The sequence below is a fragment of the Echiichthys vipera genome (assembly GCF_963691815.1).
Source record: "Echiichthys vipera genome assembly, chromosome: 14".
Taxonomy (NCBI): domain Eukaryota; kingdom Metazoa; phylum Chordata; class Actinopteri; order Perciformes; family Trachinidae; genus Echiichthys; species Echiichthys vipera.
In genome coordinates this window covers 2,279,191-2,306,507 of record NC_139839.1, presented here as the reverse complement: position 1 = coordinate 2,306,507, position 27,317 = coordinate 2,279,191, and the positions used below count along the sequence as shown (strand labels likewise).

Genomic DNA, 27,317 nt, shown 5'->3' with positions numbered 1-27,317 from the left:
ACGACAAGTTTCTGATCCTGTTTCATACCAATAAACAGTGTACTCTTTATGACCTATGTCAACACAAAGCAATACTTAACACATCTTTTACAGCGCACCAAATATCATAAGAAAAATACAGAAAACATGTACAACATATATGCAAAATACCACCAATTTTGCGTTCTTGGATCTAAAATAATGTGTTGCACTTGATTCGATGAGGATGTACTTGCTTTCAATGTCATTGGTGGGGCCTAAAGTTTGCATTCTACCTGAGATGCAGTCACATCGGTCAGCAACGCATGAACCAGAGACAGGACATTATCAAAAGAATTTAATGCGGAGAAAACTACACCAGTTACACTGTAAGACCATTTTGTTTTTTTGTGTTTTTTTACATTACTGGGCATTTAATAGAAAATAAAGAGATAAATACAGTAACCTAAAATATCATTTTTCTATTTACTTCAAATTGGATCCTCATCATTTCTGAATGTTTAAACCTACTCTAATGTTTTGCTCATGGTACTTTTTAGATTGGAAATTTAGGGAGAGCAAAATTAGTCGGTAAAACATTTGGGGAAACACTCCACGCCGTTCCAACGCACAAAAATATTCAATATGCACAAATAAAATATTAATGCATCAGCCTTTAGGGAGAAGCAATATTCAGTTCTATTCCTTTATTGGCAAGACATATTTTTAAAGTCTGATTTTAAATGGAAGCTGCCACATGTCACTGAAGCGAAGTAGTGCTTACTGTAAAATACAAATCACACAATCTCAGTCTTGCAGATGAAGTGGCATCTGCTCTGTGATTCATAAAGCAACGATAACAAGTCAGTTAATAGTTTTTTTCAGATACCAGACTGTAAAACATCGAACCTAATCAGAACCCGGACCCACCCCCAACCCATCCACTTAACAAACACAAAACAGTGTCATCAGCATACAGTGTCAACTTAGTGGTGATTCCTTTTTGTGAATACAGAACTTTTAACGGAAGAAATAACAGATGTAGAGAGTTGGACACAGCATGTTTGATCTTTGTCTGCAAAATACCCCCTGAAACCCCCATCTACCACTGCCCTATCTGTTGGAAGAGCACAACATTTGTCAACAGCTCCCACCCAGTCGTCTGCCTGTCTTTCTAAAACTGCAGTAAAAAAAACAAAAACTTTAAAATGCACGGATGCATTATGCTCAGGGGAGAAATTTGCGTAATACACACCACAAGAACCTTCTCAACTTCCTTTGGACGACCCCCCAAAACCACAATCTTAATATGCTCTGCTGTCTTCATGCATGACTATGATATATTAAAGCTATCACATCGTTAATGTGTTGCAATCCGAGCCGCACATTAAGAAATCCCACTCAAATGTGTCAACATGGCAATGGAGTGATAACTCTTGGATATAATTGTCCACACAGCAAGCATGCCAAATGGCGTCTGGTGATATTAATAAATAAGCGATTATGTTTTATCACTAGGTATGATTAGTACTCATATATATCATATCATAAATATATAAAATTATAACAATTTTGGCGTAACGGAAAGCGAAAAAGCTCAAGTGAAATCTTAGGTTAACGTTGGAGGAAAGAGTCTCATTCTTCTCAGTCTCCCGAGAAAAAAACGCATCTAAAACACAAACATGACTATGCTTACATTTGACAACACATGCGAGGCATAAAGGTGCAAGCTGGGGGCTGGGGCCCTTCTGTGTGGAGTTTGCATGTTCTCCCCGTGTCTGTGTGGGTTTTCTCCGGGTTCTCCTGTTTCCTCCCACAGTCCAAAGACGTGCAGGTGTTCGGTTCATTGATGACTCTAAATCACCCGTAGGTGTGAATGGTTGTCTGTCTCTGTTCGTCTCTATGTGTCCTGTGATAGACTGGCGTCCTGTCCAGGGTGGACCCCGCCTCAAGCCCGATGTCAGCTGGGATTGGCTCCAGCCCCCCCCTCGACCGCGACAGGGACAAGCGGTTGAAGATGAATGAATGAATGCTAGTAAACACATCCAGAATGTTAAAACTAAAATAAATGTTGTGGATTTTCAAACGTCACAAACAAGTTTATCGGTGTTTAACGTAACCCTAGAAACGTCAGTTGCTCTTCATGACTTGCAGAACTTCTTTATCTGTATTTGCAGTGGGCTTCTTTACGCCATGCAGGTGCACATGGGGTTTAGTTGGCAAATGTATTTCTTCATTTAGTCCGTCGGTTACCTTGAAGAAAGCTAATTGTTTGTGTGTAACTGTAAAACTAAATTGCAGTTATAACAATAATTGCGATGACTAAGTTTGGACAAAAAAATCAATAGTAATTCTACTGACTCAGCTGAAACGTGATACATTAAAGTGCATTAATACACTCAATGACCCCCATCTACCTTTGATAAGTAATACACTCACAGGTATTGATGTAAAATGTATTTTCTGAATTTTGTTGTGATATTTTGTTGCATCGTGGTGTATTTAATCAAACAAAGCAAACAGATTACACAAGTTTGACTTTGTGCCGCAATAAAATTGAAATGAAATAAAAATTCTAACTTTTAAACTTCAGAACAACTTAAACAAACTTAAACAACTAAAAAAAAGAATACACGCCTTAAAAAAGACTAGAAGGGCACTGGGAGAGCGCAGACCTCTTCCAAGGCCAAGTGCCTCACCTCCCGATGTTAACGAAAGTAAAGAATTATTTGTGTGTCCGCTCCAAAAAAGTAATGGGTTCTTGACCCATGCTACACCCTTACAGCATATCGGGCCAGCAGGTTTTTCTGTAATCCTGCAGACAAACAAACCAAAAGATGACCTCATCGGCGGAGGCAACAATACTTGAGTAATGACCGCAGCCACCGTTAGGGTTCATGATACAACTTTCAAAATGACGTGACATCATGACGCACGAAGCCATTTCAAACTTTGAAAGTGTACACCTCCACCTCCACCTCCACCTCGTAAAGAGTAAGGACTCATTAAGCCAGTTGCTTGCTGCGTGAACGCATAATCATGACAAACAATGCCATGAATAGACTCTCATTGCCATGTTAAGAAGCCTGTAACCCATCGCAACATGTGTGTTATGTTCAGTTGCAGACAATTAATTACTTTTGGCATTCCTCAGTGCTCCCCAGCTGGCACAGCAAAACAGATCCTCATTGAGTTTTGGCGGGTGAAACATAAAGCAAAGATAGAAGAGCAGAAAGAATGGGGTCCTAGCGCGTGTATACATGCAGAAAAACTACCAATTGTTGAACGCACTCAAGCTGCTGCACCAAACATGTATATTCAGAAGGTGTGATGGAAGTGGAAAATACCGGCCTCTCTCTCACGGAGCCTTTCTACGTTGACGTTCCTTAAACATCCGCTTGTTTTTTAACATTTGGACATAACTCACGATGAGTGTGACATGATACAATGCACAAAGGAACTCCATTTGAAGTCTAGTAAGTTGTAAAAAATACGTCTTAGTAAGGATTAGTGTACAGTAACAGCTGTGATCCATTGGCTTGATTTACATTGGATTGGTACGTCTATGAGGATGTCGCGTGCAGCGTACGTGTTCCTAAAATACGTTTCAATGTCTTTTCGTTTTTGGAGTTTGGCGAAGGCTGTTTCTACGACACGGCACGCACCAGCATCTTTTGGCAAACACTAATGCCTGGTATTTTTTTTTCTTCCAGCAGCCTCTTTATTACCGAGGCATCCAGACTAAAGAGTCGAGCCGAAAAACCCCCAAAACAAAAAAAATTTAAGACAATTTACGTTCTCTAACTTTCCCATTTTGCGAGAAAAATATTTTAGCGTGAGAGCAGATGGAAATCAATCGAATCTCATCGTTACAACTCAACAAAAAGCTGGTGGGGAAGAAAAAAAAGAGACTCAGAGAAGGAAAATAGCATTACGCTCAATCAAAAATAATGAAATGGCGACGCAAGTGAGGACAAATTACACGCTGCTTCTCTTTACTAAGAAAGGTAATTGTTTAAGGGGCAGAAGTAAACCTGCTCCGCGGAACAAAGAGAGGCTGCAGACGATGGATTTAAAAAGTGAATCGGCCCGATCGAATCTTTTCACGTTATCCTTCGCTGCCTTTCTGTTTGATCGTGTTGTTTGAATGTGGTTGTGTTCGGGGGGGGGGGGGGGTGAGCATATACAGTACATCAAACCTGTTTCTCGTTTATGTCCTTTGTACAATGATATGTAAAGCGTTCCATGCATTTTTGGAGCTGGGGGGGAAATAATGGCTCGAGACAAATCACAGTATACTGGAAAGAGATTTTGTTGTGCAGTGGAGGACGTGTGAGTGTGTGCGCGTGCGTGTGAGTGTGTGCAGACACATTTAGGGAAATGAATAAAGTGGCTGTGTAATTTCACCCTCGTACAAAAGCCAACAGCACATTGATGATTACGAGTGGGGAAAGATGAAAAGGGGGGAGCGAGGAGGTTATGCAAATGAGGATCAACACAAATCCAAAAGTATGGATAGAACAAGGCACAGAATTTTCTGCAAATGGTTGAACTAAATAAAATTCGTACCAGCAGTTAGGGAGGTGTCGAATGGTGAAGCTCTCTACAGTGATTTCTGGCAACGTCTGGCGCACCCATCCCCATCACACCCCACCCCTCAAACCCCGTCCCGGTTTACCCAAAACCCTCCCGTAGTTTGACCTTTTTTGATTTTTCTTTTTTTTTTACACACAAAACATTCCATCTACATCTGCAGACTAGACTAAACAACGGCTTAAAACCAGGCCTTTCTTTAAAACCCCATCTGCCTTCTACTCCACCTCCACCCCTCTACTCTCACTAAAAGAGACCCTGAACCGACTGGGATCCCTCCATCCAATCCCCCCTCTCCCCTCTCCCTCCACCCTGCCCTGCCCCCAAAAACCGCTCGGTGTCCCAAAGAGGACACTAGAGTGAGGGGTCCCGCTTTGATTAGATGTAGTACTCTTTCTTTTCGTCCGAATTGGTGTGGCCACCCTCCGCGTTGATGATGGCTGTGTCTGCGTCCGCGGCATCATCTGCTCCTTTGGCTTCGTGTGTGAAGTAGGTACCTGAGGAGGAGGGGATGAAGGACAGTGTCACGGACTGGGTAATAGCCTGCTGCGTAGATGATACACAAGATTAAAATGTGCCGCAGCGTCCCACAGCACCTAATTATGCAAATCCATCTCCATGTGGCCATTTACACAAACCTAACACCGGCAAGCTGTAATATTCAGATTATACATCATTTTCTCCCTTTTTCATTCAAATCAGCACATGGAAATCACGCTTTTTGAAATGATCTTGAGTGTGGGGAAGAGCACGGGCTCACACCTTCAAATTAACCTTGTCAAGTTCAGAGGAGAGAAAGAAAATGGAGCCGGCGAGCCTCCTTCAAACTTAATTTACAAGATTTATTCACGTCCCATCGAGGCGGAGGTTGATAAGGAAGGCAATATTCCCGATCGAATGAGGAAGGGCACTTCAAAAGCAGAAATAAAAAGCACAAATGCCGCTTGAATAGATGGAAACAAGGTGTTCGATGCTGCTGTACCACAAGCACGGGGACCTGGGATGTGTTTTAATCGCATGAAATAAAAAGCCAAGTCCTATTTCCCCCCCGTTTTCAGCGTTCTCCTTATTAAACATCGTGTTTTTTAAGACTGTTTTATGCGACAGCCATTCAAACAGTCATATGAGAATTACGCTGGAGTCCGCCCCCGTTGCCAGTTAATACAACCCCACTCCTACGTTTGTTCTCGCGGTTATGGGTCGCTTCAAGTAAATGTTTTGTTGCGTATAATTAAGGAAAGTTTTAGACAGAGTCGTGCTGAACACCCTGAAATTTCACATGAATTATTTTCCTGAGTGACCTCCCCGGGCTCACATTTCTCCGCACAGGTGGAGCCGCCCCAAAAGAAAAGGCAAAAACACTAAAATGCTCTTTAATGAATATTCATACATGGCATCCGCTGCACTTTGAACAGCCTTCAACTCGCACCCTACCTCTAATGCTATTAGCCTCCATGTGACGTTAAAAATATATTAAATAAAGGATTCCTCAAAGCAATTTCAGTCAAAAGCAACTGGACTTGGTTATTTGTCTAGGAAGACGTTTCACCTCTCATCCAAGAGGCTTCATTAGTTCATGTACGCATCTGACCAGGCTGGGACTGGACCAGGACCAGGACCAGGACCAGGCTGGGACTGGACCAACTAAATGGTGTGGAGATCCAGGTATTTAGGGCGCACTCACACTGTCCTTCCGCACCGCGCCCGGGCTTTAGGGTACTTGTCCCCCCTCCCTCTCCCCCCGCGCCCCAGGCCCGTTTGTACTCACACTACCTGGGCCTCGCGCAAATGCTTCTTGCTGTCCATACGTCATCACGCCGTAACACGTCACACGCATTGATTGACGTCATCGCGATGCGTCTCTTTTTTTTACAAATCTCTCTTTGTCGACTGTTTTTGAATCTTTTCATCGACCAAATCTGCAGTAAACACTCCACCTCCGCATCACACCAACGTGAACCTTTCGCCGCCGTTGTTGTTGTTAAATTTCCGCGCATGGTCCGTCCTTCTAATTTCTATGTCCGAACAGGCGCACATAAATTAAGTCAGAACCGCCGTAGGCATCATGCTCGTGCTCGTACACGTGCAAACGCGCTTTACAAAAGCCCACCTCTCTCAGACGGGCCGTGGACGGCCAGCTGGCCGCAGTTATGCGCAGAGCGGTTGCACTCACACCGGTCAAACGCACTAGGCTTTAGCCGAAAAACCTGTTTTGGCCCGGTGCGGAAGGACAGTGTGAGTGCGCCCTTAACCTCTCACAAGGCCGATGATGTCACTGAAACCTTTTGTGCTCCAAGTGCCAACGCCCGTCGTTAGAGTGGCTGTCGTTGGTGGGAAGTTGGTTTCGACTTCGTTAGTGCTTTATTGAGTCTGAACGACAGTCGTTGGGGTCACAGGAGGCCATGTGTGGCTCTAACGACGGGCGTTGGCACTTGGAGCAGGTTTCAGTGACATCATCGGCCTTGTGAGAGGTTAAATACCTGGATCTCACACCATTGAGTTGGACCAGTCCCAGCCTGGTCCTGGTCCTGGTCCCTGTCCAGTCCCAGCCTGGTCAGATGCGTACATGAACTGATGAAGCCTCTTGGATGAGAGGTGAAACGTCTTCCTAGACAAAGATCCAAGTCCAGTTGCTTTGGACTGAAATTGCTTTGAGGATGACGACGACCTGGACACATGAGAACATTCACAGGCCTAAATAAAGGATGATTTCACTTTATTTTTGCCGTTTTGGTCATCGCTTCTATCGGTTATGAGAACATGAGTGAACAAAACAGATTTTTCAGTTCAGATTACAGGACGTGTTTCAGTTCACCCCCAGATCCACCGTAAGACGACAGAGAAGATTGTTTTAACAGAACAGCTTCAGGACAGACACCTGAGGGGAAACAGCGAGTTCAGAATCACTGTAAATTAAGAAAAAGGTCTTCTGACACCTCCGAATTGCCTCATTTGCTGTGTTTCCCCTCTAAAGCGGTTGCATCCACTCCCATTTCCTCCTGCATAAGAAAGATCTAAGTGTGAAATTTGTTATAGATTATAATTATTTCCGTGTTACGAGGGCAGCATACCAGATGTGTGACACGACTCCGCGGGACTGCATGAAATATGTCATTTTACTCACCATCAGTTACCCGTGGCCTTTTCTTTATTGACAGTTTTTTTTTACAGAAACAAAGTAAAAACACCTGATAAACTTTAAAACATGCTGCAAATATATAAATGATTAAAAAAATACATGCTAAAAACATTTTATCAACTTCATTTTAGGGAATTTGAAGAAGATATTATGTAAAACATATTAAGTTTCTGCACTGTGTTCTCTGTAGGCTGCCTCTTTCACTGCGTTTTTGCACACAGCCCTCTCTCAAATTGCTTTCTGTTGTTTTTTTAATATCTATATTTTTAAGTCATACTTGTTTTTTGATGCCTGGTCTGAACTAAAGACAATTTATCCACATTGTGGACGATAAAGTGGGTTATTTTGCCGTTTCAAAGCGTTCCTTTACTGAAATCTTTGATATTCCCAAACACAGACACACAGGAGTCTCCAGATGAGTTAATGATGCTGTAGGTTTACGTATATGTGTATATACTGTGTGTTTATGTTACAGTCGACAGTTCGTTTACATCAGCAGCCTGATCCGCGGAGACTCCTACAAAATAAAATCCTAAGAAAGTAGAAAATAAAATAGCTCTTTTATTCCTCAAAGCATCCGCCAGTGTAAAGTACATTTGAATCACCTGCTCTTTTAAATTTTATTGTTGGATTCACTTTTTTATTGATATTATTGTGTTTTACGATTACGCCATGGTCTTATTCTCATGGTCTTATTCTCATCTCATCTCATCTTCAGTCTCTTATCCGGGGTCGGGTCGCGGGGGCAGCAGCTTTAGCAGGAGACCCCAAACTTCCCTTTCCCGGGCCACATTAACCAGCTCTAACTGGGGGATCCTGAGGCGTTCCCAGGCCAGTGTGGAGATGTAATCTCTCCACCTGGTCCTGGGTCTTCCCCGAGGCCTCCTCCCAGCTGGACGTGCCTGGAACACCTCCCTAGGGAGGCGCCCAGGGTTCATCCTTACCAGATGATCCTGAACCACCTCAGCTGGCTCCTTTCAACGCAAAGGAGCAGCGGCTCTACTCCGAGTTCCTCACGGATGCTGAACTTCTCCCCCTCTCTCTAAGGGAGACTCCAGCCCCCCTCCTGAGGAAACACATTTCGGCCGCATGTACCCGCGACCTGGTTCTTTCGGTCATGACCCAGCTTTCATGACCACAGGTGAGGGTAGGAACCAAGATTGACCAGTAGATCCAGAGCTTTGCCCTCCGGCTGAGCTCTCTTTTCGTCACAAAGGTGCGATGGTCTTATTGTGTTTATTTATTTTTATGGTGACTGGAGCACCTTAAACCCATTTCCCTGTATGAGATGATAAAGATTATCTGAATTTTCAACTTTGTCGTACATCATGTCTACAATTACTGCAATTCCGGCGAGCTTGGGATATCATTGGGAGGAGCGAGATACAAGCATCCATCAGAATTTTCTTCATTTTATTTGGTTTAATCTGTATAAATGGGGATTGCTTGATTTATAAAGTAGCAGCGGGTCCCCTCTGGCTTTTACAGTTTATATTTATTTTCCAAACATCCTGTCCCATGTTCTCCAAATAAAGGGGAGGAGGATTTATTTGCCAGGTGTCTCTTAGTGAAATTTGCACAGTTTCAGTGGTATCTTTATAACGCACACGCCTCAGCTCTTCCACAACTACAGAAACATGGTGCTAATATATGGCAGTGGGATGGCGTGTTATTGGCTGATTGCACCGGTGTCGGTGAGTCCAGTCTTTGCTCTGCTGATTTTACTCCTCTGAACACTTTCAGGAGCTGTCCTTAGTTTCATTCATGCATGCAATAAAGAATAATCTCGCCCAATGCAGCTTTAGTCAGTGAAACAATGAAATGAGTAAAAAAAGCTGTATTTTCCCGTCCACTGTACCTTTGTGTCTCGCGAAGTAACGCCCCAAGACAATGAGTAGACAGAGCATGGCAAAAACCACCACGGCCACCACTCCTCCAATCACTGCATGGTCCACTGTTCTGGGCGCTCCTTCTCCAGCTCGGGAATCTGAAAGAAGAAGAAGAATTACTTTGATGAGCGGTTGAAGGTGAGATATCCCGCAACTCTGTTATTATTATACAGGTTACAAACACGCACAGGCCCGAAATACACACACATGCACAAACAGGACCTGTATACATGCAATTAATTAATTTACATAGACCCAACAATTCCCCCGTAGAGTACGGTGGCGTTGAAAACCTTCACTATAACAGACAGGAACGTCAGACAGACCCAGCTCTGTGGAGGACGCACATCTGTTTGCACCGGAGGATTCTCCAGCACAGCTTCCACCGTACTCCTAGCTCTTGCATCAGTGCAATGGTCTCTCCCTCTTCCTTCCCCTATTTAGCTCTGGCTGGTTGACTAAACACACATCCTTCCAGTGCACCAGCGCGGAAAAGTCGCCGCGGACACCACCAGTCCTGTTTACGGCAAAATACGGAGAGCTTTTTCTGCTGGCTCCATCGACATTGTGCAGACTTGTTTGAATGTAACGGACGTTCATTGATGTGTAACAGTCCCGCACTCCAGCTTTGAATGAACACGTTGTACCAAAACATAACCATCTGAAGGCCTATCTGTGTTGTCTTTTATTGATTGGTTTGTTTCCAACTAACCAGACATTAACAAGTAGTAATTCTCCCAGGACCCGTTTGGCTCCTTTTTTATTTATTTTTTTCACTGGTTGACATTTTAATAAGCACTCTGCAAAATTGCCACGGTGGGTTTGCAATCAGGAACTGATAAAAAGTGAGCATGATGAGAGCGATCATGTTCCTGCAGGGCTGTGAGAAATCACTCAGGGACACGTTTACTGAGAAAGTTGCATTGCGTAAATGCCCGCTGCTGTTTTCGGCCCCCAAACTGTGTGTATTCAGCACCTGATTCACTAAGAGAGCAGCTCATTACGCAGTCAGCTCCTGGCTATACCCTCCAGACGCACTTTGAAGGACCCCCTTGAATATTACTCATAAAATTACAATATTATAATTTGACTTAATTAATAACAGCCCTGTTCCTTTATTTCTGTATCTAATAATCCGTTTTTAACTATATATAATGAGCAGCATAGTGGTGCAGTGGTTAGAGTTAGGCGTGCTCTCCTCGTGCCTGTGCGGGCTCAGTCCGAGCTTCCTCCAACAGTCCAAAGACACGCGTGTTGGTTAAAGTGGCGACTCTAAACTGCCCATTGGTGTGAATCCATCCATCTATATTCAATGCATGTTTCCTTTCCCCATTACAATCTTGCCTGTGGTTCTTGTAAACCCCAGTTTACGCCTCATGTTTTGGCCCGTAGAGAATTTCCCCTGCAAAACTGACAGTCCCAAGTCTTCTCTTATTATCTTCCCTTAAAGGCAAACGCAACGAGGAGACGCTATCACTTTATTAATCCCTACTGGGAATTTCAATGTTTCTTTTCACTCTGTTTGTTGTTACGCACACAGGAAATACACATGACCACGCATTAGAGAGATGTCAGAGCAAGGGGGGCAAACGCTCCGAGCAGCTGGGGGTTCAGTTCCTTGCTTAAGGGCACCTCAGCAGGGCCCAGGAGGTGAACTGACACATCTATGGATACCAGTCTACACTTAATACCAGGTCCGTGCAGCCCCTTCTCACTCCCTGCCAATTACATATCGGTACTTTCTGATGCTCCACAGTTTTAGCTATGTGGTTAATGTGTTGGAATTAAAGGTAATAATCATAATAATAGTAATAAGTAATACTAATAATAATAATATTAACAATATATCTGACTGTTTTCTTTCATCAGATTTAAGTTTAATGCTTTAAAAAATAAAATAAAGAGAACCTGTAGAGGAAACTTTAACGCAACAGTGCACACAACCAAACATTCACAAATTACTCACTGAGCGGTTGATTATGTTTTTAAGGAGTGGGATTGGACAACGAACCCCTGAGGCTCCTGGCTTTAATGCGATGTGAAAGCTATTGATCAGGTTTAGGGATCCATGACAAGCCAAAGTTAAAATCCGTTTGTGGATGTGATTAGCCCTTTACATAGCACGGGAGGTGTGTGTGTGTGTGTGTGTGTGTGTGTGTGTGTGTTTGTGTGTGTGGAGGTGGCTAAAGTGTTGCATTGAGATGTGACCTGGCATTAATTCCCCATTCACATACTGTAGCGCTTTGAAATCTAATATAATGTATATGCTACTAATGCATTTTTTGAGCTTTTAGCTTATTAAGATGCCATTACGGCACACACTTAACCTTCACTTCCTGTCTGATGTCTTTTTTAAAGACACGACGATAGGCGTTGCCAGGAAAAAGTGAAGTCAAAGACGCTGAACAACAGCTGCTTTTTAGCAAACCGTTCACGCGCAGGAACCCATGAGCTCCCATCATCCATTAGCTGGAGTAACTCGCTAAAAACTCCTCAGGACGCTTCTCCGGCCTCCTTCTACACTCAAGGGATTTGCTGAGGGAGCTCCAGGAAAGAAAATAAGCCCAAAAAAAGCAGCAGGCCACAATTTATTAATGAATAACAGAAAAACCAGGGAGAGAAACGTCACGGATAACATCAGCTTCCGCCCACCGCTACGCTCCTGCCTTACCCAACCTGCAGGGATGAAAGAAGGGAGGCGATGGTGGAGGTGGTGGTGGTGGAGGGGGAGGGAGGCAGAGCAAGTTCTACCCGTCAAACTCAACAAAACATTACCAGATAGATCTAATAGGTTATTTTGACTTCAGATTTTCTTTTTTAGTGTTGGGCAGATTCAATTAAACCGAGCAGGAATCCCTCTGACATCCAATTCGCTCTTGTCAGGCTGCTAAAGCTGTGCTTTAACACACTTTCCTATTACGATGTTAATGTGGACTTTGGCTTTGGGGGAAATGAGAGGGGAGAGCGTGCGTGCGTGCAGGTGTGCGTGCAGGTGTGTGTGTGTGTGTGTGTGTGTAGTGTGGTGTGGTCAGGGTGGTGGAGGTGGCCTGGACGGTTGCAGAAAATAATTCTTTGCTGTCAAAAGTTTCTGGTTTAAATTCAGGGAGGGAGGGGCGGAGAGAACATCAAAGTCTCCACAACAGGTCGACATCACGTCGTGCTTCATTTGATAATAAGCTCGGCTCCGTGCATTAACCTGCGTAAACAAGGCGGGCCCTTCAGAGACTCGGCATCAATGTTGGGGCCTGTTGGTGGTGCTAGAGGAAAGCTTCTCTTATAGATCTCTCTTATTCTGAAGGAGCATAAAAATCTGCAGCATGGAAATCCACCCCGAAGGTTGCTTTTAGAAATCCTTGAGTCTGACAGCTTGTTCCAGCCCTTCATTCAAGTTAGATGATGCTTACACCAAAGAAATATTCAAACCCAAGAGTATATATTTCTTTATATATATATACTTCTACATCCACTCCATCAAAAATAAATATTGAAGAAATAATACCAAAATTCAGCCTGACATATTTATTATCTTTGGAAACTTCTTCTTCTTTGGAAAGTCCACTGGAATATAAAATACAATTCTGTGGGTTTTAATTTCTTTTTTAAAAGTTGACACGATGTCATGTTTTTCAGGAACAGGGACGTGAGGATGGAGAGAGACAAAAAAGAGAGGAATCATCTGCTGGGGACCATGACGACCAGTCAGTTCAGAGCTACCTGCATCAGTAACTGTGAGACCAAATGATGTTGCCTGTGGTTAACTGGGTAATTCCAGTTTAATAATTATATACGCCTATGTGTTTTTTTGGGCGATACATTGGTTTGGTGGTCAGCACTGTCGCCTCACATCAAGAGGGTTCCTGGTTTGAATTCCGGCTTTGGCCATTTGCATGTTCTCCCCGTGTCTGCGTGGGTTTTCTGCGGGTTCTCCGGTTTCCTCCCACAGTCCAAAGACGTGCAGGTGTTCGGTTCATTGATGACTCTAAATCACCCGTAGGTGTGAATGGTTGTCCGTCTCTGTTCGTCTCTATGTGTCCTGTGATAGACTGGCGTCCTGTCCAGGGTGGACCCCGCCTCACGCCTGATGTCAGCCGGGATCGGCTCCAATCCCCTGCGACCCCGACAGGAACAAGCGGTTGAAGATGAATGAATGAATTAATGTGTTTTGTTTTTTTTCTTAAAACTTCTGCACCGCACAAAAACAAGCTGGAGCGTAGCTAACGTTAGCTTACGTGCTAATGTTAGCTTCATCCTTAGCTGGCTGTGGCTCAGTCGCATGAATCTGCTCTTGGTTCCTTGGTGGCATTTGCTGATGGACTGATTGGCAAACATCAAGCTAGTGTTATTCTAAATATGATTGTCATTCATTTTACAGCATTATACCAACATGGTGCCGGTCAGTCTCACAGTTTTTGCCGGCTACAGAGTGTGCAAGCAACAGGAAGCTGACTACAGTTCACTAACGACCACTGCTGTTGATCATAACAAGGGTTTTCACAGAGGACCTTTAAATGCTGCTATATGAGAAGGGCTTACTGTACTTGGTTAGTTACTGAAAGGGATTAAAAAACATATGACCCGATTTGTAATAAAACAAAATGATCTTTTCTCTTCACTGTCAGATACTATTTATAATGACTTCTTGATTGAATCCGATAGCCTTTCTTCCTGTATTACCTGGTATACTCTTTGTTCCTCTGCTGGCTAGGGATTTTAATATAGTTTTCAGAAATAAACCCTGAATCTGAAATGTGGGTGTTTCACGAATCCAGCGGTTCTCGTCTTCTCTTCATTAGAGCTGACAGGTTCTTAATATGTATGCTTTTCTCGTCTCGTTTTGCAGCACTTAGTGCCGAATGAGAAATAATGTGTTAATAATCTATGTGTCAGAAAACTGCGGTATGATTAAAAAAGAAAAAAAAACAACAATTACCTTTTTCTCTGTTCTCCAAACATGACAGATAATAGAGAAAACAACACAAAGACAATGTGCTTGCTCCTATGCAAACACCTCCTGTGCTCCAACACTAGTTTCCTTCATATATATATATAAATATATATGATTGTGTACTGGCTGTCATGCGTTCTCCTAGTTCAATTGCAACAGTGTCTTCTCCAATGTGGATTTAATTGAAAAAATAAACGTATGATTCAATCATGACTAAGCCAACACGTTCTGTCATAATCAAACAAACGCTGGAATTACTGCCTTGTGGTTGATGCCTTTCGAGTTGCGGTTCAAATCCAAACTGTCCGGGCTTTGGGGAAGACTTTGAAGGAATTTAATGAAAGGTAATAATTGTATTTTCTGGCGAAACACTGATGCTTCACACATCTTCAAGCCGTCGGCACAGAAGATTTATACAATCAGCACAGTTTCGAGATTAGTGTCACCAATTACGGTGCTGAGTAATGCACAGAAAAGGGGTTTTGCAGAAAGTTAAGATGTCACAATGAAGTTAAGCTTTGACCTTTTGATTGTAAAATGTCATCACTTTATCCTGTTAGACATTTGTCGGAAATGTTTTATGAATAAGATTAGGAATTCTTCAGGACAAACGCACAGTTTGTGAGGTCACGGTGACCTTTGACAACCAAAATCAGTTCATCCTTGACTGCCCTTAGAAATTTGTGCCAAATGTGAAGATTCCCACAGCCGAGAATGGGACATACGTTGGGGCCGATAGACCTTTGACCTCCAAGATCTTATCCATTCATCCTTAAGTCCAAGTGGACATGTGCGCCAAATTTAAAGAAAATACCTCCAGGGGTTCCTGAGATATCGCGTTCGCAAGAATTGGATGGACAGATGGAAGGACAACCCGGAGACATAATGCCTCTGGCCACGGCTGACGAAGGCGTGGAGGCATATAAATAAAAGAGAGAGGGCTGTGTGGTTTCCATATTTAAAGAGCTGTGTTTGTAAGAAGTGTCTGGTTGACAGCTGCGGAGCATGTGCTGTCAGTTCCTGGAAGCACTCAGTCCCAACGATTCCAACATAAAGTCATTTGCATGTCAAATGAGTTGAGTATTACTTATGAGCAATTACTGTCACCTGGTGAAATACAGTATACTTGTGTTATCATCTCACACAGGGTGTGTGGAATTGCGTGGGTCATTGTTTAAACAATCAAAAAGCTCACATTTAAAGCAATTTCAGTTATTGAAGAGAAAAAAGGACCAACATCCACATCAAATGACAATCAGCAACTCTCTGTGTTTCCTACAAAAAAGAGGAAAGTGAGTTCTTTACACACGTGTGGAGACGTGATTCACAATCAAAATGGTCAAAGCCAAATAATACGACTGACTCACAGCTACAGGGTCCTGCAGCGTAGCTAACGTTAGCTTACATGCTAATGTTAGCTTCATCCTTAGCTGGCTGTGGCTCAGTCGCATGAATCTGCTCTTGGTTGCTTGGTGGCATTGGCTGATGGAGTGATTGGCAAACAGCAAGCATGTGTTATTCTAAATATGATTGTCATTCATTTACAGCATTATACCAACATGGTGCCGGTCAGTCTCACAGTCTCACAGTCTTTGGCCGGTACTCATCGCAGCTACAGACTGTGCAAGCAACAGGAAGCTGACTACAGTTCACTAACGACCACTGCTGTTGATTGTAACAAGGGTTTTCGCAGAGGACCTTTAAATGCTGCTATATGAGAAGGGCTTACTGTGCTTGGTTAGTTACCGAAAGGGATTAAAAAAAGACTATGACTATCTGAAAGAGCTACGTGGCCGTTCATTTAGTGATCATGACTCCGTCTTCTTGTTGTGTCAAATCAACAATTCACGTCTCCAAAAATCGTATACTATTGTATAAATCTGGAATTAGCTGTTTTTGAGTTCATAATTTCTACACAAGAAAGTTCTGGGAGTCAGAACTTAAAGTGCTACTCTGACGAAATTGGACCCCGTGGTCGTTTTCGGCATAAATACACGTCATAGAAGCCACTGAGACCGTTTTTTTCGTCGATCACCTATTAACAGAGAAATCCTGGCGAGTCGCCAACAGCCAGACGCGGCTAACACTGAGTAGCTCGGGGCGGAATTTGAATGGGAATTTGGAGTATCTCATTTTCCTGAGATGTGTTGACGGAGGCTTGATTCAAGACGGAGGTGATCTCCTAATTGGATCTTCTAATCTGCTAATTAAGCATCAGTGATTTCACTGGTGTCGCCGTGCCGCCTGCAGAGAGAGGAACAATCAGGAGGACGGCAGAAGCTCTATGGGTGGGGTGTCATCAGAGCACGTTGGCTTGTCAAGATCCACTTCCATTGCCTACAAGCGTAATTAAAGTCCCAATGAACCCATTCATCGAACCTATTTAAAAATGTCAGTTAGATCTTTTCCCTCTCAGGTGACGCACTGTGCTGCGTGCACGCAGAGTGACTTAAGGTTTATGAAGTCTTTTTCAAACAGTTAAAAAGTGTTCCCCTTGAGAGTGAAGGCGGTAGCTAAACGGGTCAGACGAAGTTGTAAATGAACTGATTAAAATCAATGTCATAAAATGTTGACTGCGGCAGTGATTTAAAAGACGCTTCTGGCTCCAGCAGCTCGATCACTGATTCTGAAAAGTGCCATCTGTGATTTAAAGGCCGTAGTATTTGTGATGTCTGTTGAGGTGACTAGAGAAACTAAAACACAATGCAGCAGAGGCCAACATGTCCTCACTCTTAGGGCGCACTCACACTGTCCTTCCGCACAGGGCCAAAACCGTTTTTTCAGCTAAAGCCTAGTGCGTTTGACCAGTGTGAGTGCAACCGCTCCGCACATAACTGCGGCCAGCTGGCCGTCCACGGCCCGTCTGAGAGAGGTGGGCTTTTGTAGAGCGCGTTTGCAGATGTACGAGCACGAGCGTGCACACGTGTACGAGCATGAGGCCTACGGCGGTTCTGACGTCATTTATGTGCGCCTGTTGGGACAAAGAAAAAAGAAGGAGGGACCAGGCGCGGACATTTAAAACAATGGCGGTGAAAGGTTCACGTTGGTGTGATGCGGAGGTGGAGTGTTTACTGCAGATTTGGTTGATGAAAAGATTCAACAACAGTCGACAAGACGCAAAAAAACTCTGAGGTCTACGGAAAGATCTGGAAACAAAGCCAGGCATCGCCATGACGTCATCAATGCGTGTGACGTGTTACAACGTGATGACGTATGGACAGCAAGAAGCATTTGCGCGAGGCCCAGGTAGTGTGAGTACAAACGGGCCGAGGGCGCGGGGGGGAGGGAGGGGGGGACAAGTACCCTAAAGCCCGGGGCGCCGTGCGGAAGGACAGTGTGAGTGCGCCCATAGTCCCTCTTGTGGGTCAAGCTCCAGGAAAGATGGAAACCTGCTATTTTCCAAAATGCAACAGACAGCATCTGATGACTGTGAGGGTCGTTTCATTGAACTTTCTGTGTAGAATTCGTGGTGGAGCCCATTGAGATCATGGCAGAGTGAAGGGAGGGATTATAACGCATCATGGGGACAGATTTCACATGACACGGGCCGCATCATAACCATCGAAACCTTTTCCCGCTGCGGGACTGGCCGGTTTACTGTCTCTCACAGGTTGCAGCCCGGGATCTAAGGAAGCCATTGGTACCAACTGCAGGAAAGGGCTAAATAGATACGAGTCCACCTTTACAGACAAGCCCCCTGTATGATCTGTTCAGACAGTTTGGGGCAAAAATGCAGTTTAATTCCTGCAGTACAAATGTGTTTTTTTCACCCAAATGCCCTAAAAAAAGCACCTTTCTCTCGTTATCTTGCACCTTAAAATCCACTTAGTATATTTTAATATAGTGTTTTAAATTCGCCTTACTGTACTCTTATTGTATTTTGTATTTTGTATTTTGTATTGGATTGTACCGCTGCTACGATGACCTAATTTCCCCTAAGGGATAAATAAGGTTATCTATCCATCTATCTATCTATCTATCTATCTATCTATCTATCTATCTATTCTGAAATGTTGTACTACTGGGAGTGTAGGAATTGCATTAATTGGGCATGACTGGAAAGCTGGGACTCTTGTTGGTTCAATGAGAATGATGTTAGTCTCCATAGTAACCATTTCATGGTAATGAGAGCATTTTCTTTTTGTATAACATTAGTTTTTGTGACCTCTAGGATAATCACAGCCACATGAAACTTTACAAACCCAAACTAGAGAGGCCCGAGTGTCCTAATTAGGTATTTGATTATTTTTTGACAACCTTAAAAGCATTTTTTTTCTCTAAAGTGGTAAAAATGATTAAATTTAGCACCAAATATGTGTAACTAATGGTATGGAGCCAACAATTGGGACACAAGTGAGCAATGGCCATTGCATATTTCCATGATATTGGAGACAAGAGACTAACATTTTGTGCTGGACATGGGCGGCAAACCAGAGCGACTCTCTATTGACCGCCTCAAACTAGCCCACTTAGACGTGGCTAGGCCTATTAATTTGGCCCAGCCACCACGAAGCTGACGACCTCCAGCTCGGCCCCCGCCCCCTGCCCCCGTCTCTCTAATAACTCCCAGACTCCATGCCCTACACCCGGGTCATGGCGGGACACCTGCTGCAGTTGCCTCCTCCCCGTTGACTGTATTTGTGTCTTCTGATATGGTGACTTCTGGGGGGATGTGTTGGAGTGAGAGGGACTTTTCCATAATTCACCCTGGTTCTGAAGTGTAGTTCTACATATTGTTGTTTCAATTGTTGTTGGCAGCCGTGGTCCCTTTAAAGTGTACATGATGACTTAGTAAGGGCAACACAGTGGTATGGTGGTTAGCACAGAGGGTTCCTGGTTCGAATCCCAGTTGGGGCCCTTCTGTGTGGAGTTTGCATGCTCTCCCCGTGTCTGCGTGGGTTTTCTCCGGGTTCTCCGGTTTCCTCCCACAGTCCAAAGACGTGCAGGTGTTCGGTTCATTGATGACTCTAAATCACCCGTGGGTGTGAATGGTTGTCTGTCTCTGTTCGTCTCTATGTGTCCTGTGATAGACTGGCGTCCTGTCCAGGGTGGACCCCGCCTCACGCCAGATGTCAGCTGGGATCGGCTCCAGCTCCCCGCGCGACCCCGACAGGAACAAGCGGTTGAAGATGAATGAATGATGACGTAGTAACTTTTGGGTTGCGTGTCGGCACCATCTTGGTTTGTTTGTGTTGGTTCTGGCTATAAAAATAAACGAGACACACACTTGTGTGCTCAACGTGAGAAGTTGTTTGGGTCTCAATGCAATTTCCACAGTCTTTTTATCTTTTATTTCTGATTTTTAACTTCACTTGAACGATCTCAGCTGCATCTCACATTAATATCAAGGTCCCCAGCTTCCAGATGGTGTTCAACCAGAGGTTAAAGATGTAATGCAAATAAACAATGTCTGCTTTATCATATCATTTTTATCAATTTAATATGTGGAGGGAGGGGAGGCCACCCATGACGCCGCAAGGATTTGTTGTCCTGTGCGAGGAAACACAATGAAGAAGTGAATGTCTTTAAATCAGGGGCAGTGGGATTTGATGCAGGCCGCCCGCTGCTAAACGACACAGAATAATGGCCCCGAGGCAGATATAACTAATTATTTTTCTGGTCAAACAATTAAAAAAGGAGTAATAATAGAAACAGGGAATCTATACAGACTTTCATTTTGAGTTATTAGAGATTGAATTTTGTTGGACTTCCTCTTTCAAATGAGCTTTTCCGCACTTACGCGGAAGGGAGGGGAGCTGTACCATCATTTTGCTGTAATTCAATTAGACAAAGCAAAGAGGAAAGTGGCACTTCATTTCATTATGAATTCATGTATTTTTTCATTCTATAATTATTTCTTTTTTTTATCACTTAGACAGTTGTAATAAGCAGTTATACTATGACGTTGTTCAACTTCAGCTTTCACTTCACACACTTCTTGGCCTGCTCTTAGGGCGCACTCACACTGTCCTTCCGCACCCCGCTCCGGGCTTTAGGGTACTTGTCCGCCCCCCTCTCTCCCCACGCCCGTTTGAACTCACACTACCTGGGCCTCGCGCAAATGCTTCTCGCTGTCCATACAGTACGTCATCACACCGTAACACGTCACACGCATTGATGACGTCATCGCGATGCGTCGCTTTGTTTACAAATCTTTCCGTAGACCTCGGAGTTTTTGTGCGTCTTGTCGACTGTTTTTGAATCTTTTCATCGACCAAATCTGCAGTAAACACTCCACCTCCGCATCACACCAACGTGAACCTTTCGCCGCCATTGTTTGAAATGTCCGCCCATGGTCCATCCTTCTATTTTCTATGTCCGAACAGGCGAACACATAAATGACGTCAGAACCACCGTAGGCCTTGTGCTCGTACTATGTGCAAACGCGCTTTACAAAAGCCCACCTCCCTCAAACGGGCCGTGGAAGGCCAGCTGGCCGCAGTTATGCACGGAGTGGGTGCACTCACACTGGTCAAACGCACTAGGCTTGACCCGAAAAACCTGTTTTGGCCCGGTGCGGAAGGACAGTGTGAGTGCACCCTAACAGTGGAAATCCCAAAACACACCAGAAAAAGAAACGTAGGTAACGCTGGGAATCAGACTGAACATTGTCTAATTCACACCTGGTCGCAGGTTTCTTTTGTCTGTGGTATTCTTTTGTCTGTGGTATTCATGTAATGCATGTAGTGTGTCATGTAATATGGAGCATTGTGCATGTGCCAAACGAAACAGCCACGAAGAGGACAGTGAATGTTCCAACTCCTTGCAGAAATAAGCCAACAGTACATTGCCTCCTAAGAAACCTTGCACCTTGTTTTTTTTTTCCTTAATGGAGCTATTCATCATTTATCTAATCACGGCCGGTATTCATCCAAAATGTAATATAATTATGGGCTATAACGGTTCTCAGGATATTAAGCTGTATCTAGGCCACGGCTAGCTCAATAAACACCTTCTAATAATGGCTTTTAGTGGTCTCAGGAGTGACTTATCCTAACACATTGAAGACTCTATGGCTCCCAAGGCCAAATGAGTTTGCAGCTTGTTGCAGAGATGCACATCAGTCCTGTTAATGGGGACACTGTTTGGGAAGGAAAAAAAGGAAGCCCAGTGGAGCTTCTCTCCATCCACCAGAGTGCTCTTTCTTCTCTCATGCGTGATTATCAAACCCCTCCGCACACCCTCTCTCCCCCACCGACACTCTCCTCCCATCCCGCTGCCACTGAGCTGCCTCCAGCCTCGGCCATTTCAGCGGCTGAAAAACTCCCCAGGATTTATGCTTGTGGATGTGAAAGGTGGCCCGGAGCCTGGTTTGGTTTGTGTGTGTGTGTGTGTGTGTGTGTGCATGTGTGTGTGTGTGTGTTTTGAATGATTTTTCTCAGCCTGACTCGTCTGAGCATTTCCCTTGTGAAAATGTAATATTTTGACTTTAACAAAGATAAGGTCAAAATCACCGACTGACAACTGGTGATAAATTCATTATAAGGAAAATGTCACAACGCTGCTCGTGGTAAAAACGTAAAACGGTGTTTAAGTGAAATCCAAAGAGAAAGAAAATCTCATCAAGGTCAAAGAGACAGAAATGTAAGGCATTGATTAAACTGACTCCCCCCACGCTCTTGTTATAGTGATAATAATAACAGAGGAGACCGTGTGTGTGTATCCTAGTGACGGAATAGTATCAGTGAAAAGACATCGGGGGCTTTGTGTAGATCTGTGTAAACAGCAGAGACACACATGGGTGAAAAACACTGTGCCAAGGAAATGAGCGGCTTATCCTGGAAAAAGAGCTGCACATGCATGCGGTAAAAAGACTGTAGTGCATTCTGTGGTCAAGGTCGTACTGTACACACGGATCATCTGTGTACACAAACACTTCTTACTTAATACAGAGGGTTGTGCCTTTCAACGCATTTTCCAATCTGTCACTATATGGTCTGGTTTTGTTCATCAAGTCAAACTACTTTGTTAAAGGTTGAATCTGTAGCATTTTTATCAAAAGCTATATATCCGCTGGGCGCTTTGAGGGGTACAGAATGAAAGTATTACTTTTCCATTAAAAAATATATTTAGTCTGACTTAATAATTAAAAACTATTTGACGGGTTTGATGATGACTTTCTGTCCCGTTCTCTTTACTTTGTAGCAGCAAATAGTGGCCGCCATTGAGGGTTACCAGGGTTGTCTGTTGTTGGGTGCAGCTACTGTAGGCTCACACTGGGTGAAATCGTTATTTGTCCCAGCAGCTGAGTGAGCGGAGACGGGGAAAAACCAGAGTAATTACAGGCCAAGCATTCACTCCATGGACTGAGAGAAAGGAGTTCAACCTGCCATACGCAGTTGTGAGTTTGAATATAATTAATGCAGCATATGTGCTTCATTCTAAGAGAGCCCTAAAGGCACATTCAAGCCACTGAGCGCCATCCTCAATGTACGAACACATCTATCTCGGTGTTTACACGTAAAACACACACACGTCTTAAATAAAGGGTGACCGGAGACGGGGTAAAAGCCAGAGTAATTACAGGCCAAGCATTCACTCCATGGACTGAGAGAAAGGAGAGAAACGGCATTGAAGCGCACGCCCAAATGGCTACCTTTCTCCTTGATCGCTAACATCACTCATGTTTACTTAGCTGTAAGCAGAATATAAAGTACAGTTGGAGTTATACTTTGATTAACTGTATCATGTAGACTTGCATATTGACCAACTGTAAACTGTCTTGACGAGGCTAACCTATGACACAAAACGTCCACAAGATGGAGGAATCTATGTCACAGAAGTAGCCCTAACCAATAACTGTAGCCACTGTGCGAGTACGATTCCTACACCACCTCTTCTGCAAACACAAGCCAGTCTCAGGACTGCCTCCAGAGAGAACGGGGATGCATGTAAACAATGTCAGGAAGTCTCAAAAGGACTGTTATAATTGAAATTCCATACAGTTGTTTAATCACAGCTACTTAAATAAGAGTAAGTGTGCTAAAGAAGGTCGCTCCAAGTAAAATGTGGTCTTCGTTTTAACTGAACCAGCGCGCGGTTTCTTCAAAAGGACTCTGTGATGTTTGACCTACGTGGCACAAACGGTTTCGGCTAACAGACGCTGAGCGCCGCAGAGGAATATTTGCCCCGTTATCATGGTCCCCGTGTGCCAGCTTTGCCGTGCTATGCTGGCCGTCTTTGAGGAGCAGTGTTGTGGCACAATCTCCGCCAGGTGTAACACAAACGGCAGTGATAGTAGAATCCTTTCACAGAGCTGAGTGCGTGGTGTCGGCCTCTCTAATCCAAGCCTCACCTCAAAGGAAATTCAGACCAGCTTAAATGCATGCATGGTGTAGGAGGGGGGAGGAAAGAAAGGAAATGTGCTGCACTTGCATACAGCTCACACACCCGGGCGGCAGTAGCTCAGTCCATAGGTGACTTGTGTGGACCATGAATAGAGCAAGGACTGGTGGCTGGAGAGGTGCCAGTCCATCTCCTGGGCACTGCTGAGGTGCTGTTGAGCAAGGCACCGAACCCCCAACTGCGCCGGTCACTGGCAGCCCCCTCGCTCTGACATCTCTCTATTAATTCCATGTATATAAGTCCTGTTTGTGCATGTGTGTGTATTTCGGGCCTGTGTGTGTGTGTGTAACATGAAAATGAATAATAGAGTGAAAATGTCTTCTTCTTCTATAGCCAGAAGTCGTATCAGAGCTGGAGATGGTATTGTTAATTGATAGATTTTCATATTGGGAACACATTAATTCAAGCTTTTTCTGCCAACACACAGATTCATAATCAACTTATCCCATACTACGGAATAAAACTGCTTCCTCACAAACTCTAATTGAGTTTTCTTCTCTCTGTCCTGTCGTCCTACATGCCAACACTGGCCCAGCCGAGCTGACAAAAACAGGACAACTGTCTCAAAGACTTTAGTCGCTGTCATGGCAACTCCATGCCTCAATGCAAAATTATAATAAAAGCATTCAAAAACAAGGAATATGCAGGGCACATGCCAGGACTTTGCAACTAAAACCTGTGAGAAATAAGGCCAGCCTCGAGCTCACCACCTGCTGTGTCCGCCTGCTCGGAGCTCAGAGGATCAACCAAATGTATGATCATTATTATCTAAAAAAATTGTATAAATCAAAAGAATATGTACAAAATATATAAAAACTGAGAAATGTTATACTATTAAATGGCCATGCCGTGATATTTGTAGACGATCATGGGTGATGTGTCACTGCTGAACCCCTGACGTCTCCTCAAGGACAGTTTAATAACAAATGACATACATATATAATACTTTGTCAGCAACAACACTGATGTTAAAAGGTACATTGTTAGCAAGATGCGTGAAAAGGGAGACACCCCACATGTCTGCTTACAGACTGGTGGATCCAAAATACATCTTAAGGGGTTTATTTAACTTCACTTTGTCTGTTTGTGTCCGACTTTCTCTCGAAATGCACCAAAAGTTACTATTGGACCTGAACTTGGGCAACAGTGGTGGTTAGCACTGTCCCCTCACAGCGAGAGGGTTCCTGGTTCGAATTCGAGCTGGGGCCCTTCTGTGTGGAGTTCGCATGTTCTCCCCGTGTCTGCGTGGGTTTTCTCCGGGTTCTCCGGTTTCCTCCCGCAGTCCAAAGACGTGCAGGTGTTCGGTTCATTGATGACTCTAAATCGCCCGTAGGTGTGAATGGTTGTCTGTCTCTGTCTGTCTCTATGTGTCCTGTGATAGACTGGCGTCCTGTCAAGGGTGGACCCCGCCTCACGCCCGATGTCAGCTGGGATCGGCTCTAGCCCCCCGTGACCCCGATAGGGACGAGCGGTTGAAATGTAATGTATTTCAGAAAACTTGTAATACAAAAAAACAAAAGTCTTAATCTCTTTTTTTAAATGGGGAAGTTTCATGGTGATATCCACGTGTACAAGTTATTAATACATGTATTAGTTTAAATTTTCACCTGCAGTGTGTTTAAACTACATGGTCTGATATCCTTCTTTGATCCGGGCGTAATTTCTCCAGTCTTGATTTGTGGTGATTTGACAAGGGTTTTTTTGTGTTTATATGAAACCTTATGTGATGCATATTCCTAAAAATAAATGTGTTTAACGAAATTAACGCAAACAGGGGTTAAATTGGAAAGTGAGTGACGTCAGATTAAAACTTCCTAAGTGTGGAAAACATGAGTTTGTTCACACAAATTGTGAAACTGCTGCTGCAGAATAATGAAAAAAAAGGATGCAAATTTGGCAAAATGAGAGAATGATGCGGATCATCTTCATTCAGATGGATGAGAGTGAGAAAATGAGGTCTATTTTTGCCCATCATCTCATGCTGTTGATGTAATCAGTGCTGGTCTCAGAGTGGGTTTTAGTCCTCTGCGGCACTTTCAGAAAAACACTGTTTTTGGTCATTTCATTCTTTGCTCCGGACGTAATTTCCACAGTCAGAAATATGCAGATGACACACAAATTACGGTGCATTAGTTTTTTTAAGTTTATCTTCAAACAGTGTATGAGGACAGCCTTAACAGGCGAGGGGGGAAGAAAAATCACTACTGATGACACCTGGCTGTCTATTCGACCACTTTCCCATCTAATTCATCTTGTGAAAGCCAGACGGAGCCTGAGAGGTTCACTTAACTATCAGCAGGAGGTGAGTGGTGAGAGGAGGAAGAGGTTTGTCACCTGCCATACTCAGTTGTGAGTTTGAATATAATTAATGCAGCATATGTGCTTCATTCTAAGAGAGCCCTGAAGGCACATTCAAGCCACTGAGCGCCATCCTAAATATACCAACACATCTATCTCTGTGTTTACATGTAAAACACACACACATGTCTTAAATAAAGGGCGTCGTGATGCAGCTACGGCAGGACTCCTCACAACTGAATCAGAGCACTTGTATGGGCTACAAAGCTACTCTGAAGGGGTAAAACAGACTTCCACTTACTTAAAATCATGATGCAGTGAATGTGGAAAACAAGCTGAAAAAGTCCATTGTGAGAGATCTCCGCGGTGACCCCATTGACATATCTGTGCTTCCATTTCAGAAACACACCTTTTAGACGTTCGTATAAGGTATTTATTGAGCAGTAAAGCCCCAGGAAATCCAGCTTCCGCACTAATACTGCAAAGTGTATTGAACAAAACCCTTTAACTCCTTCAACCTTCATATATATTGCCATGCTTTCGATCTCTTATGCACAGGCTCGCACGACATGTCATGTATTGATATTTTCAGAAAAGGTTATCGGAAATGTTTGAGCACACCTTTATGAACAAAGGCTTACGCTTGGGTTTTTTCCTCTGCATGTTTTCCACACACAACAACTCTTAAACTACAAACGGATAGGACCAATGTTTCTGCAAAATAAACCTAAATAAAGCTCATTTTCCTTTTGTCACTCCTATTGTTTGATATCTATATCAAAATGTATACCGTTGCCAGGGTGAATTCTCCATTCTGATGATTAAATATGATAGAGGACAGCTTCTAAGTAGCTCCGGTGAAACTGTTCACCATTATAATTTAATGCACCAAATGTGTCCCCTGCTAAAGCTGCTGCCCCCGCTACCGGACCCCGGATAAGTGGTTGAAGATGAGATGAATCTCTTATTTACAACACTGAGTGTTGTCCTTCAGTGCGTCATCCTCTGAACGCCACAGGATAAAGAGACTATAACAGGCAAGCTGCAAGAAGTATACTCACACTGCCTCTCTGAACTTTGTATCTGTGTCTGTATTTAGCTCGTAGTTGGGGTTCTGTGAGCTGAGTGGACTAGAAAAGACATCCCGTAT

The 27,317-nt window shown here is 43.8% G+C and overlaps 1 protein-coding gene across 3 annotated transcripts in view; it reads right to left on the bottom strand.

Moving 5' to 3' along the window:
• Positions 1–4,914: 4,914 nt before the first annotated feature.
• Positions 4,915–27,317, bottom strand: part of cadm1a (cell adhesion molecule 1a) — a 422,806-nt gene continuing 400,403 nt past the window's right edge. For all 3 annotated transcript variants that reach the window (XM_083926363.1, XM_083926362.1, XM_083926364.1), the window contains 2 exons: positions 9,549–9,677; positions 4,915–5,048 (listed from right to left, as the gene is read on the bottom strand). In XM_083926363.1, coding sequence (XP_083782489.1) covers positions 4,930–5,048; positions 9,549–9,677 — 248 coding nt within the window. In that variant the 3' untranslated portion in view covers positions 4,915–4,929. The remainder of the gene's footprint in view (positions 5,049–9,548; positions 9,678–27,317) is intronic.